Genomic DNA, 15,112 nt, shown 5'->3' with positions numbered 1-15,112 from the left:
ATTTCATGATGTGCAGACACTACAATAACATTTTGCATGACAGAGAGAGAGAGAGAGAGAGAGAGAGAGAGCTATTTTGCTTAGCAGTGGGTGGTATATGGAGCACCTGAGTCATCAAGAACAGAGCAACATCACAAATACAGAAGTATAGAAAGGTCAGTTATAATCCAGGATATGAGAAATATAATGATTTCAGTATATTGCAAAGTGCATTTTACTCGTGTGCATTGTGCATTTAACACCTCAGCTAAAAGAGTGTTAAAGGTGAATCATTTATTCTTATAAAATATCTTAATATTTTATCTTTTTACTTTGTATAACTTCTGATTTTGTTTAATCATAAAGCCCTGACACTGTAATTTAGTTTAGTTTAATTTAGTCGTCACAGAGTCAGGGTTAGTTGATTAAAGAACCTCTTTAGTGTAAGTCTGTAGTATGATTATTGTTTTGGCATGCCCCCGCATTCTTGTAACGACTCATTGTGCACTGCAACAGAGAATGCACAGGAAGTGAGTCGTTCTGAGATGTCAGCATGTGGAAACCCTGTAGCCTTTACTCTTTTCCATATGCAAATGCAAGGTTGGAGTTTATGATGATATTATACTATATTTAGTCACAGATGGCATTTCAGGAGACGGAAGGAACACTGTTATAAAGTATTATCCAGACTTTTGTCTTAATATTTTTACCTTGTCTTTGTTTAAGCCCCACAAAACATGTGCATGTTAATGTACGAATGTTAGCGTGATATTTAGTGAATTAGCTCAAACCCAAACACGTTTTTATTTCAGGAATGATAATCTAAAACCTAAAACCTAGACCAATCCTAAAGTCCAAATCTGTTTTATTTATTTATTTATTTATTTATTTTTAAATATATTATAGCAATGACTTTGAATAAAATCATGGTGCTTAGGGGAATCAGATGGAAGAAAAGAAACTGAGTTGAATCAACCCTGAAGCAGCGTTTTGAGTAGTTTCACAAATCAGATCAGGGGAAGAACAGACCCTGACCCAAAAAATCCATTGTGAAGCCCACTGACACATTTAAGGCTCTATCTTTTAGGCGTAATTTCCATGATATAAAGTCAGCGTGTTGATAATTTGATTAGGAGCAGGCTGGTTTTTTCCCTTTTTGCACTGGTCAGAAACAAAGCCTAAACTGACGTGGTGTTACATTCAGGTCTGCCAGTGGAGTGGTATTTCCTTGTATTCATATCTTTGACCTTTTGCCTGTTTTTTTGTCAATTGTAGATTTATTTGATATAATTTGTCCTGAATTTTTGACACTAGCTGGGTTTCCATTGCAGTTTTGTGCACAGTATAAGCGATATTTTAAACATTTTTGACGAAATACGAGTGTTCTGTTTCCGTTGAGTGATGTTATGCGATTAAAGCTGGAGTTTCTCCTCTCACAATAGCTCTTACAGAGCACTCTTTTACATAAAGGAAGCGTTTCCATTCGCTCTTCGTGTCGTGTGTGACTTAAATGCGAAAAATGTGTTTCCATTTCAATTTTGTGAAATACCGTTTTATCGAATCGTCTGAAAAACCACCTTATGCGAGTGTAAAAATGTTTGGAATATATATTTTTTTAAGTTTCTATTACTCATTTTTAGTTTGCTATTTCAAATTGTGTATTAAGCAGGCTAATGGAAACACGGCTACTGTCACTAAAATTTTCAACATAAAATTTACAAGAAAAGACAGATGATGTGTGTTGTTAATGTCAACCAGACAGTTATTCGTTTGTTTGTTTATTTTCGATAACCAATTTTTCCTGGCCTTGGTTGAGGAGGATCCCTGTCCCAGGAACACTCGGCGTAAAGTGTGAATACACCCTGTCGGGGCCACCAGTCCATCTCAGGGCATCATGCACACACATTCATACCAGGGCTTTACGTTAACTTTTTTGCTCACCGGCCACTGTGGCTAGTGGTTTTCCCGAGTCACTAGCCATTCAGCCTTTTCACTAGCCACAATTTTGTTGCCAGGAAATCGCAGTTTTTTCTTCACCATGATACATTAAAGTTTGGAAGACCTAGATTTAATTATGAATGGCAGCGTATAATGTATCTCTACAGTAGCACTCAAGTATTCAGTGCTGTTAAGGTAGCACCCTATATGAAAACATGCAACCAATTCAGACAAAAATATAAACAGAGTATTCTGTTTATTGAACTCAAATTCAAGCCCCTTACAATATGAAATATCGTATAATATGAAAAATAACATTCAGTACAACTGAACTGATTCTAATATTAAAAGTCCAATTCAAAACATTTATCACTGAAAAACATTTGATGTTTTGATATGCAAGTATTATGTGTATTATTAAGTATTATGTATATTATTAAGTATTATGTATATTATGTATTGTCTATTAATTGTGTGTGTGTGTGTGTGTGTGTGTGTGTGTGTGTGTGTGTGAGAACATGTGTAGAGAGAGACATTAATGGCCCTTTTCCACTACCCTTTTTCAGCTCACTTCAGCTCGCTTCAGCTCACTTCAGCCCGACACGGCTCGCGTTTCGACTATCTAAGAACAGCACGACTCAGCTCGCTGTTCTTAGAAGCGAGCCAAACCAAGCCGAGTGAGGCTAGGGGCGTGAGGAGACACTCCCCTGTGCACTGATTGGTGAGGAGGAGTGTCCTCACATGCTCACACACGCCCCGTGAGCACGCTGGGATCTGTAAACACCGTAAACCCAGAAGAAGAAGAATTATGAATTACGAGAATTATTGAAGCCTTATGCGCCTCGCCTCATCTATACGCTCTTGCCAGTATCTGTTGGCGTTGTCGGTGACAACAAGCCACAGCACCAAGACCAGCAACACTAATGACTCCATGTCCTCCATGTTTATTGTTTACTCTCCGGGTTGTGAGACTACCGCTTAAAAGATCACTGATGTCACTGTTTGCGCCGCCTAACGACATCACCTGACGTCCACCCACTTTCTCTAACTCCACCCAATGTGTCTACCCACTTCCAGCCAGCACGGTTCAGCGCGGTTGTAGTCGAAATGCAACTCCAACAGCCCCGCTCAGCTCGACTCAGCCCAACTCAGCACGGCACGGCTCAGCCCAACTCAGCCACGTTGGTAGTGGAAAAGCGGCATAAATGTCCTCATTACATTCATCATCAGATGAGTCTGAATGGTCCATGAGAAGGGTCTTCGTGACCTGAGGCTTCCAGCAGGCCATAAGTTGATAGCTGGGGTGGGATCAACTTCTTTCCAATCGCGTGAACGTTTCTAAACAGCAGCTCCATCCTCTCCAGCTCAGCCAACTTCATTACAGCCAGGGACTGAAAGCAATGCTGTCCTGTAGTGACCAGCCGTCTTCACCGGTTTTGATGTTATAGTACCGATGTGTGCATTTGACTTTTCGTGGGCCTTTATAGCTTCGAGTTTAAAATTGCTGGTGCCTGTCTTTGCCATACTTTCTACAGTCTTCGCAGTACAGGGTATTTTTGGTTTTGCTATGAACTAGCCAATCTTGTCCGAACTTCCATTTGTCATTCAACTGTCTTATCTTCCTATTAGCATCTTGTTCATTTCCATGGCCTCAGCCAGCTCTGAGGCCCCCGTGGTCCGGACCTCGGTCATTTTTAAGAGCTGAAAATACATTTGTATGCTAAATATTCAACTGGATAAAAAAATAAAGAATAACATTAAAACGTCTCCATAAAAAGTGCATTGTTAATTATGTTAAACGCTGATTCTGTCTTCTGTGTCTCTTTCATGTGCGTGGCTCTGAGACCAAGAACACAAAAGTGAATGAGCGCGCGACTCGGGGGAGGAACGCAGTGCAGGAGACACGGGGTTTCGATGGTAACCATCAGCACACTTTCATCAAGCTGTTCAATTTACATTTTCAAAGCAGCGCAGTTGTAGCCTGCCTTGTTTGTGATTTTAAAAATAAATCATTCGATAAGCCAAAGCAATAGAGTGGAAAGTTTCAACTTATGTTTGCCTTGGATAACTTTGCCTAAAACATGGTTGTGTGTACTGATTTTTTCCCCAGAATTTTTTGTGTGTAGGTGTAACGGATGCCAGATTGTTATAGGCTACATGGTTAGGGTATCTTTTGTCCTCATTGCTTGGGCCAGATCAAACCATTAAACAAGCTTAAATTATTCTTACTCTTGCCACATGATTTTTTTTTCAAAATTGATGATATTCAGTTCAAACACCATTAAAAGTAATTTCAGGAATAGATCTCTTGTGTGGCATGTAATTCACCCCCGCATTTAAATATGTCAAAAAAAATTTTCGGCGTGCACTTTGCGCATCACGGACCTCGGTGATTTTAAAATGCTGCTCCAGCCCTGCTCATCTCTGCCCCTTTTTCCCTGAGCAGCAGGGTTTGAAACTCCAGCTATGTGCCGCCACATGGTGCGCTTGTCAGTCGTCAGCAACTTTGTCGCTTCGTTCATTAACTGCATCACTGATTTTATCTGAGCCATTAACGAACATTCTAAACAATTCTAACATGTTGTCAGAATGTTTATGCAGGTGCTCATGGGAGTTGTAGGCACGTAATATTACATTGCAATGCGTTTATTATATCAGATGCCTTCAGAGAAAACTACAATTAAAATGTATTGTCATACCACAGAATAAACCACCCGCCAAAGTGGCTAATGGGACTAAAGTCATTACCTGCCAAAGCCGAATTTTACCCGCATTTGGCGGGTGGGTGGGTGCTAATGTACAGTGGTGCTTGAAAGTTTGTGAACCCTTTAGAATTTTCTATGTTTCTGCATAAATATGACCTAAAACATCATCAGATTTTCATATAAGTCCTATAAGTAGATAAAGAGAACCCAGTTAAACAAATGAGACAAAAATATTATACCTGGTCATTTATTTATTGAGGAAAATGATCCAATATTACATATCAGTGAGTGGCAAAAGTATGTGAACCTCTAGGATTAGCAGTTAATTTGAAGGTGAAATTAGAGTCAGGTGTTTTCAATCAGTGAGATGACAATCAGGAGTGAGTGGGCACCCTGTTTTATTTAAAGAACAGGGATCTGTCAAAGTCTGATCTTCACAACACATGTTTGTGGAAGTGTATCATGGCACAAACAAAGGAGATTTCTGAGAACCTCAGAAAAAGCGTTGTTGATGCTCCTCAGGCTGGAAAAGGTTACAAAACCATCTCTAAAGAGTTTGGACTCCACCAATCCACAGGCAGACAGATTGTGTACAAATGGAGGAAATTCAAGACCATTGTTACCCTCCCCAGGAGTGGTCGACCAACAAAGATCACTCCAAGAGCAAGGCGTGTAATAGTTGGCAAGGTCACAAAGGACCCCAGGGTAACTTCTAAGCAACTGAAGACCTCTCTCACATTGGCTAATGTTAATGTTCATGAGTCCACCATCAGGAGAACACTGAACAACAATGGTGTGCATGGCAGTTGCAAGGAGAAAGCCGCTGCTCTCCAAAAAGAACATTGCTGCTCATCTGCAGTTTGCAAAAGATCACATGGACAAGCCAGAAGGCTGTTGGAAAAATGTTTTGTGGACAGATGAGACGAAAATAGAACTTTTTGGTTTAAATGATAAGCGTTATGTTTGGAGAAAGGAAAACACTGCATTCCAGCAGAACCACCTTATCCCATCTGTGAAACATGGTGGTGGTAGTATTATGGTTTGGGCCTGTTTTACTGCATCTGGGCCAGGACAGCTTGCCATCATTGATGGAACAATGAATTCTGAATTATACCAGCAAATTTGAAAGGAAAATGTCAGGACATCTGTCCATGAACTGAAGCTCAAGAGAAGGTGGGTGATGCAGCAAGGCAACGACCCTAAGCACACAAGTCGTTCTACCAAAGAATGGTTAAAGAAGAATAAAGTGAATGTTTTGGAATGGCCAAGTCAAAGTCCTGACCTTAATCCAATGGAAATGATGTGGAAGGACCTGAAGCGAGCAGTTCATGTGAGGAAACCCACCAACATCCCAGAGTTGAAGCTGTTCTGTACGGAGGAATGGGCTAAAATTCCTCCAAGCCGGTGTGCAGGACTGATCAACAGTTACCGGAAACGTTTAGTTGCAGTTATTGCTGCACAAGGGGGTCACACCAGATACTGAAAGCAAAGGTTCACATACTTTTGCCACTCACAGATATGTAATATTGGATCATTTTCCTCAATAAATAAATGACCAAGTATAATATTTTTGTCTCATTTGTTTAACTGGGTTCTCTTTATCTACTTTTAGGACTTGTGTGAAAATCTGATGATGTTTTAGGTCATATTTATGCAGAAATATAGAAAATTCTAAAGGGTTCACAAACTTTCAAGCACCACTGTAAAGCCCTGATTCATACACACATTCACACCTGGGGCAATTTAAAGTAGCCGTTTCACTCACCTAAATGTTTTTGTGGGGTGAGGAAACCAGAGAAGAAGAAACCCACTGACAGGAGAACAAATGAGACTCCACATTATAAAATACTGGCTTGAATTATTTGCATCAAATAAAACTGTATCACATTATAACAGCTGCACCTCTTGAAAATGTGTTCATGCAAAACCAACTACTTTTTGCATTTGTTACTGTTTGTGTCACAATCTTATGCCTTTATTTTTTCGCATATGCCATGATTTACAAAAATAGAGCACAGAAGTCAGAATGCAGCCGCACTAGGCCCAGGATCACTGAGCCAAAGCGTTTACTGGCATGTTTATTAATTGAACCAAAGCACAGTTCAAGGTGAAATTCATAATGAAAGCAAGGAACGAACAGAGATATATATTTAAAACAGAGAGTAAACAGGAGGCAATGCAGGGGTCCAAACACATTTGACAAGCCTGACAAAAGCGTATAACAATCATGAAGACTTATATAATCTAAAAACAGGAAGTGACCATGTGGTAAGCTAGAATTCAGGTATAACTTCCTGAACTGGTGTAGCATCTTGCAGGAGAGCGCTATTTTCTATTCTACCAGAAAATATATGTTTCTGTTGAACCTGGTGTTAAATGGCTTGTTAACAACCTAAAATCTGCAGTAACATCATTGAAATGTATTTATATGGCAATACGGCAAGACAATAATTCAAGTATTGTTGAGGCTGATAGTACTCTTGAAATTTGCTCTAAATTGCTCTGCTCTCTATGAAAACAAGATGTCTAATCACTTCAGGAACTTCACATATTCCTGTTTGCATTCTGGTTTGTAGATAGCGATCTATAATATGGGAAATATCGGTTTCTGATCCTTATCTCTTATGTTTCACTATCAGCCATCTGGCTTGTGCTTTATCACAGCTCCACAATATGAATCGTTTGAACTCCTACACACCTTTTTTGCACAAGACAATGTTTTGACTTTGTTGAGCTGCACACACAAGTCCATCCAGAGTCTGCCTTGTCCCTTATATTACACTTGTGTTGTTTTCTTTGAGCTCTGTAGGGTTCTTGTTTTGAAGATGATGATCAGAGATTCTAATAAACATTGACTTGTATATTATAATCTATAAGTCTTTATATTTATAGTAATGTTAATGCCGTAGAGTGTCTGCAAAACAAGTTATGTTCCAGTTATCCCTTAAGTTATAAACAATAGCTTTCATTTTTCTGTTAGGATAGAAATTGCAGCTTCTTGTGTTACCATGAAACTAAAAGGCCCTCCATCCTGAGAAGTCTCCCGTGTCAGAAAACATTAAAAAGCCCCGCATTTGTTAGTACTGTAGAGCTGGTTATATACAGTGGTGCTTGAAAGTTTGTGAACCCTTTAGAATTTTCTATATTTCTGCATAAATATGACCTAAAACAACATCAGATTTTTACACAAGTACTAAAAGTAGATAAAGAGAACCCAGTTAAACAAATGAGACAAAAATATTATACTTGGTCATTTATTTATTGAGGAAAATGATCCAATATTACATATCTGTGAGTGGCAAAAGTATGTGAACCTCTAGGATTAGCAGTTAATTTGAAGGTGAAATTAGAGTCAGGTGCTTTCAATCAATGGGATGACAATCAGGTGTGAGTGGGCACCCTGTTTTATTTAAAGAACAGGGATCTATCAAAGTCTGATCTTCACAACACATGCTTGTGGAAGTGTATCATGGCAAGAACAAAGGAGATTTCTGAGGACCTTAGAAAAAGTGTTGTTGATGCTCATCAGACTGGAAAAGGTAACAAAACCATCTCTAAAGAGTTTGGACTCCACCAATCCACAGTCAGACAGATTGTGTACAAATGGAGGAAATTCAAGACCATTGTTACCCTCCCCAGGAGTGGTCGACCAACAAAGATCACTCCAAGAGCAAGGCGTGTAATAGTCGGTGTGGTCACAAAGGACCCCGGGGTAACTTCTAAGCAACTGAAGGCCTCACTCTCGTTGGCTAATGTTAATGTTCATGAGTCCACCATCAGGAAAACACTGAACAATAATGGTGTGCATAGCAGGGCTGCAAGGAGAAAGCCACCGCTCTCCAAAAAGAACATTGTTGCTTGTCTGCAGTTTGCTAAAGATCACATGGACAAGCCAGAAGGCTATTGGAGAAATGTTTTGTGGACAGATGAGACCAAAATAGAACTTTTTGGTTTAAATGAAAAGCATTATGTTTGGAGAAAGGAAAACACTGCATTCCAGCATAAAAACCTTATCCCATATGTGAAATATGGTGGTGGGAGTATCATGGTTTGGGCCTGTTTTGCTGCATCTGAGCCAGGATGGCTTGCCATCATCGATGGAACAATGAATTCTGAATTATACCAGCAAATTCTAAAGGAAAATGTCAGGACATCTGTCCATGAACTGAATCTCAAGAGAAGGTGGGTCATGTAGTAAGACAATGACCCTAAGCACACAAGTTGTTCTACCAAAGAATGGTTAAAGAAGAATAAAGTTAATGTTTTGGAATGGCCAAGTCAAAGTCCTGACCTTAATCCAATCGAAATGTTGTGGAAGGACCTGAAGCGAGCAGTTCATATGAGGAAACTCACCAACATCCCAGAGTTGAAGCTGTTCTGTATGGAGGAATGGGCTAAAATTCCTCCAAGCCGGTGTGCAGGACTGATCAACAGTTACCGGAAACGTTTAGTTGCAGTTATTGCTGCACAAGGGGGTCACACCAGATACTGAAAGCAACGGTTCACATACTTTTGCCACTCACAGATATGTAATATTGGATCATTTTCCTCAAGAAATAACTGACCAAGTATAATATTTTTATCTCATTTGTTTAACTGGGTTCTCTTTATCTACTTTTAGGACTTGTGTGAAAATCTGATGATGTTTTAGGTCATATTTATGCAGAAATATAGAAAATTCTAAAGCGTTCACAAACTTTCAAGCACTACTGTATTAGAATAAGTGCATTAATATAAACATGTGCTTTGCCTTGCAGCAGACACTGTTTCAGAGCTCCTTTTGTAGAAAATTAATCATCTTTTGACCATTCAGAATTGAGAATTTGGTCGTGCTGTGATACAAAGCACATATACTGTAATAAGTGCATAAAACTAAGGAAAAGTAAATACAATGGTGTTGAATATAATAGTCCAGCTACAGTGCAGTACTGTGCTGATACTGAATCTGGGCAAGTGTTTGATTATAAAACATCTTCTTCAGTGTTCTGCCTGATGGAAGGTCCGCTCTGACGGCTTCAGCCATCAAAGTTTTTCGGGAAGAATTACAGTAGTGGCTTCCTGTTGCCTTCTACTGGATTTCTACAGAGTGGCACGATGGTATAGTGGTTAGCACAGGTCACCTCACAGCCAGAAGATTCTGGGTTTGAGCCCAGTGGCTGACAGGGGCCTTTCTGTGTGAAGTTTGCATGTTCTCCCCATGTCTGCATAGGTTTTTTCTGGGTGCTCCGGTTTCCCCCACAGTCCAAAGACATGCAGTTAAGGCCAAGTTTACATTAGACCGTATCTGTCTCATTTTCTTCGCGGACGCACTGTCCGTTTACATTAAAACGCCTGGAAACACCGGGAAACGGGAATCCGCCAGGGTCCATGTATTCAATCCAGATCGTGTCTGGTCTGGTGCTGTGTAAACATTGAGAATACGCGTATATGCTGTGCTGAGCTCTAGCTGGCGTCGTCATTGGACAACGTCACTGTGACATCCACCTTCCTGATTCGCTGGCGTTGGTCATGTGACGCGACTGCTGAAAAACAGCGCGGACTTCCGCCTTGTATCACCTTTCATTAAAGAGTATAAAAGTATGAAAATACTGCAAATACTGATGCAAATACTGCCCATTGTGTAGTTATGATTGTCTTTAGGCTTGCCATCCTTCCACTTGCAAGTGGTAAGTGATATGCGCTGGGATCACACACACAGCGTCTCAGTCCCGAATCACTGCTCGTGCGCTATACTCACGCGCTCTGTGAGCTGCGCAGGGCCGGAGTGCGCACCCTCCAGAGGGCACTCGCTGTTCAGGGCGGAGTGATTTGGAGCGCAGGATGCCTGCGGAGCCGAGCGTATCCGTGTATTGGTGTTGCTGTGTGCATGCGAATCGTGTGTTGGTGTTGCTGTTTGCACGCTAATCGTTTTAAAAACGTTAATCTGATGATCCGCTGATACGGTCTAATGTAAACCCCACCTAATTTAACACAGAGTGGCCTTGGGCTGAAGTGCCCTTGTGCAAGGCACTTAACCCTCAACTGCTCCCTGGGCACTATAGCATAGCTGCTCACTGCTCTGGGTATGTGTGTGCACTCATTGCTCACTTTGTTGTGTTCACTGCTTCAGATGGGTTAAATGCAGAGATTCAGTTTCACCGTGTGCTTTGCTTGAGTGTACATGTAGGCTTCTTGGCTAGGCTCCTTCTTCTTCATTATTATTATTATTATTATAGAGGTTTTCTCCTCTCAACCATTCACACTGATGGGCAATTTATAGTAGCCAATTAACCTAATTGCATGTCTTTGGACTGTGGGGGAAACCAGATCACCTGGAGGAAACCCATGCAGACGCGGAGAGAATGTGCAAAGTCCACACAGAAAGGCCTGCGTCATCCACTGGGTTCAATCCCAGAACCTTCTTGTTGTGAGGCAACAGTGCTAACCACTACACCACTGTGCCGCCCTAAGTGGTACATTGTTTAGATGCAAAATAAGGTTACGAGGCCAACAGCAATCAAGATTTGAACCCACATGTTATTGCATCTTGTGCATCTTTCAGAATCAGTCCCGAAACTCTGGCTGGTTATGAACTGAGCAATTTCTCTTCTGTTTCAAAGGTCATCTGTGGTAAGAATGTAGATAAGTGTTACAAGATTAGGTTAAGCTCAGCAAGGGTTCCTAACTTACACCTCCTATCCTTAGTTGGCACTGGAGATAAACTAGAGGTGAAAGTCTATCGGGTCTTCAGAGTCAACTCTTCATGACTGCATTTTAAGTGCAGGAGAGGATTTGAGTGAAAACGAAACTGCTGAGTCTATGCACACATGCATGCAGTTGTGTAAGGGCTTTTTTTAGGTATGAGAACAAAATGAAACGGAGGACTTTTTCTAAGAGAAGTATGACATTATTCTCCCATTGTCATGAATGTAATGAAATGCATCTAAGCTATGTATAATTGTTAAATATGAAAAAAAAAAATATATATACAGTATTTATTGACTGCCTGCGACCCTGTAGAACAGGATAAAGCGGCTAGAGATAATGAGATGAGATGAGATCTCTGTTTCCACACAGACGGAGTATTTTCATTTCAAGAGCTGATTTTTCTTTACTTATTTATTAAGAATATTGTCATGTCATTATTAGAATGCAGAGACTTTGCAATGGCACTCGTGGTCACTTGCTGTTTCATTTGGTCTTTGTGCAGTAGCTTTGAAAAGGGTTGGGTCTGTGGTCTGCAGCATGCACTGCTTATCGTAAGCCTCATCAGCTGTCTGCTTACCAGAAGTGACAGGAGATGGGGGTTTCTCACTTATCTCACAGCAGACAAACCAAAAAAAAAGAAGCCTTATGCAGACTTACCAGTGGAAATTTAAATTAATTTCACTTATCAGTTAGTATGAAATGATGGAATATGTATACGAACACAGTCATGTGCGTTCAATGCAGTGCACTTCACTAACCAGTGTGTAGGATCGTAATAATTCAGAATAGTTTGCAAAGTTTCTTGAGAAACAGGACTTCCTGTTGAATGGACGTGCTTCAAAAGCCATACTTTTACAAAGTGCACCTGAAGCTGGAGAAGGTGAAATCAGTTGGTATTGTTATTTTAATGTCTGCTAGTTTAATTGCCTACAGTTTCTGAAACATTTTGGGAAAAGGTTTCTGCCCATTTTTATTTGAGCCTGAATGCATGAGGCCTCGCAGTTGTACTGCCCACAAAGGGAGAATAATAATTATTTAAAATTCACATTACCAAATAGTGACTAATTAAAATTTCCTCAACATTCACTTCATGACATGACAATATTCTTTGGTCTGATTAACCTGAAACACCTGCAAATTGCTGTCCTCAAAACCAGTGTGTAGCGCCCCCTATGGGACATGAAAGAGACAAAAGATTATCTGTGCTAAGAGTTTGACCTCATTTCGAGCACTGCATTTGTTATGGAGATGGCATGTGCCTTCCTCCAGTCAGCCAATATTGAACTAGATCACGTACGCATGAACGGACTGTTTTCGCAGAGCAGAACAATATTCTGATTATATTATTCAGAATGCAGGCTTTGTGTTCTCTCATGAGTTGGCTCAATAATATAAACTGATACCATCAGTTTGTACCTCCACCATCATGACATGGTTGAGGTTCACTTTGATGTTCGCAGTGCTGATGTTCACTTTGATCAGTCAACCATTACTTCCTCATATAGCTGTTCCTCACACAGATTTACTTTTGTTTTACTTTTCCATGCTTAACATGAGCTACTTTTAGAATAAACTTTAAAGACTGTGGTGATGTTGTCATCGTCTTAAGTGCCATCTCCTGGCTTTGTATTATTTTTTTCTCCCAAAGAAGTCACATGTGAAACAATTCTATAAAAGATTTTATTGAAAAGCATACAAAAATGGGTGAAAAGCATTGTACCTAAGCAGAGAGGAATTACATTAAGGCATGTAAAAATATATATATATATTTATTTCGTATACTGCTCTTTCGTAGAACTTTGCACAACTTTGCATCATATATATTAAAAGTATACTTTCCAGTATAGAAATTCTCTATAAAATGTATAACAGTATTCAACTACTCATCTTCAGGATAGATTTTCGGACCTGTCTGAGCATTGTATCAATCACAAGCTCGCATGTCTGGGTATGGCGTCTACTGGAATGTTCTTCAGCCATTTGTTTTTCGGAAGCCACGCCCAGGGATGTAGTGATGAAGAGATTTCAGTTCATCCATGGCTGTCTCTAGGATTGTTGTGTCATTTAACTAAAAGAGAGAGAGAGAGAGAGAGAGAGAGAGAGAGAGAGAACGAGAGAGTGGTAACTGGTGTGTGGTTGTGTGTGCGCGAGAGATGGGGGGTGGGGAGGTAACTTGAGTGAATAATCTATAGTAGGAGCAGTATAGAAACGATAGTAAAAGGTAAGGCATCTTCATAATAATGACAGCTCACGAATCACCTAAGACTACTGTGATACCTACTCTTTCACTGGCGTGATTAAGCTTTTGTAGCTGAAAGATGGCCACCTCCTTTGCACTCATATCCCCTTCGGCAATCTAGATCACATGATACAATGATTAATTAGTTCATTCATTTCCAAACCTGTACATTGCCTGTTGAGAATAATAAATCTTATTAATTTATTGAGACTACTTCTTCTACCTTTAAGTCAGCTTGCTTTTTCGCCTTTTGATACAACCTCTTGCATATCCTCCCCTGAAGCTATAACAAAAGAGCACATTTCAATCTAAATTTAAGCATCTCATTACAGCAGCTTTTGATCCAAACAGTAGAGTTACTTTCATGATTCATATGGTGAACTTAGTCAGCATCAACAAACCAATGATCCAATACAATATGATGGTATTGTTAGTAGTTCTTACTTTAGAAGTGCAATTCCTCACTCTTTCCAAGGTGGAGATCAGATCGAGTTGGTCGTTATGGATATATTGGTCACTGAACAGGACATTCTCATAGAATTCAATGATTTTTGCTAGGACACAACCATGGAGGTTCTTCTGTTGAAGGAAGAATGAGATATTCAGTGTTTATTGTTTCTGCCCGGTGTATGGAGTAACCATAGTGGTGTCGAGCTAAAAGGTTTTGAGGCATGATGATGACTTACCTTTTTACGAATTTTATCAAAAGTTTTGCTCTTTAATAAAATGCTGTCTCTGTCTGCACCTGGCTGGAGAATTATAATATGTAAATGAAGTGTTTAGAATATTTCATCACAATTAAACTGTTATAAAAACAACAACAACAACAACAACAACAACTAAACTATGCAGACTGGACACTGTCCTTCTAGTATTGATAGATTACTCACCACATCCTTGCTGACACGCTGGGCTATTCTCTCGATGATCACTAGCTCAAAACATGGTGGTTTTGAAGTGCACCTGATTCTCTCTGGTGTCCCATTACACTCTTGCACTGCCATAGCTAAAGTCAGGAGCAGAACTGCATACTGTACGCTGGCCATGCCCACAACCTGACTGACTGTACTACTCAGAGATTGATGAAAAGATAGTTGCTTCATGTCGATGAACCAGAAGAATACTTTCTCCTTTCTTCACCTGTCTTTTTATGCCTCTGTAGGTCCTCCTGATGACATCAGGTGTTCCTCCTGTTTTCTTCTTTTTGACCTTTGCCGTGCTTTCTCTTCCTGTTGAGAGCTCCATAATAGTCATTGAGCAACTTTAAGGAAAAAAAAAGTTTGCAACCAGGATACAGGTTGTAACATGATCGATCATAAGAGAGGATTGTTTCTATCCAAGAGGTGCAATAGTAGATAATACTAAAATATTGCAGATCTTTTTTATTTGTGCGAACATAAAAGTTACCACAGAGTGGGTGCGTATTGCGGTCATGTGTTGGGAGGATGTCCTAGATTCTAATTTTAGAACAAGAACATGCTAGGTAAATAGGTGCTAAAAAGAAATATTACACTGTAGATATGAGTAACAAATTACATTAGGTTAGAATTTGATCACTGGAGTT

At 40.0% G+C, this 15,112-nt stretch overlaps 2 protein-coding genes across 2 annotated transcripts in view; one reads left to right on the top strand and one right to left on the bottom strand.

Annotated features, from left to right (window-relative positions):
* The window catches only part of rap1b (RAP1B, member of RAS oncogene family), a 441,802-nt gene that overhangs the window by 114,324 nt on the left and 312,366 nt on the right, over positions 1–15,112 (top strand). The window lies entirely within an intron of this gene.
* Positions 13,020–14,833, bottom strand: si:ch211-266a5.12 (uncharacterized protein LOC557488 homolog). Its single transcript, XM_060903662.1, has 6 exons — positions 14,439–14,833; positions 14,235–14,297; positions 13,993–14,127; positions 13,772–13,831; positions 13,591–13,665; positions 13,020–13,377 (listed from the first exon to the last, which is right to left on the bottom strand). The coding sequence occupies exons 1-6, from the start codon at positions 14,649–14,651 to the stop codon at positions 13,282–13,284; spliced, it is 642 nt and encodes a 213-aa protein (XP_060759645.1). The 5' UTR covers positions 14,652–14,833; the 3' UTR covers positions 13,020–13,281.

The sequence above is a fragment of the Neoarius graeffei genome, chromosome 21 (genome assembly GCF_027579695.1).
Source record: "Neoarius graeffei isolate fNeoGra1 chromosome 21, fNeoGra1.pri, whole genome shotgun sequence".
NCBI classification, from domain to species: domain Eukaryota; kingdom Metazoa; phylum Chordata; class Actinopteri; order Siluriformes; family Ariidae; genus Neoarius; species Neoarius graeffei.
This window is presented reverse-complemented; position numbering and strand designations above follow the sequence as displayed.

Excerpts from the sequence above, each read along its gene's own strand:
- si:ch211-266a5.12 (XM_060903662.1), bottom strand. The coding sequence starts at position 14,651 with ATGAAGCAACTATCTTTTCATCAATCTCTGAGTAGTACAGTCAGTCAG. Across the intron at positions 14,298-14,438 it reads AGCGTGTCAGCAAGGATGTG|CCAGGTGCAGACAGAGACAG; the intron begins GTGAGTAATCTA and ends ATAATTCTCCAG. Across the intron at positions 13,666-13,771 it reads AAAAGCAAGCTGACTTAAAG|ATTGCCGAAGGGGATATGAG; the intron begins GTAGAAGAAGTA and ends CATGTGATCTAG.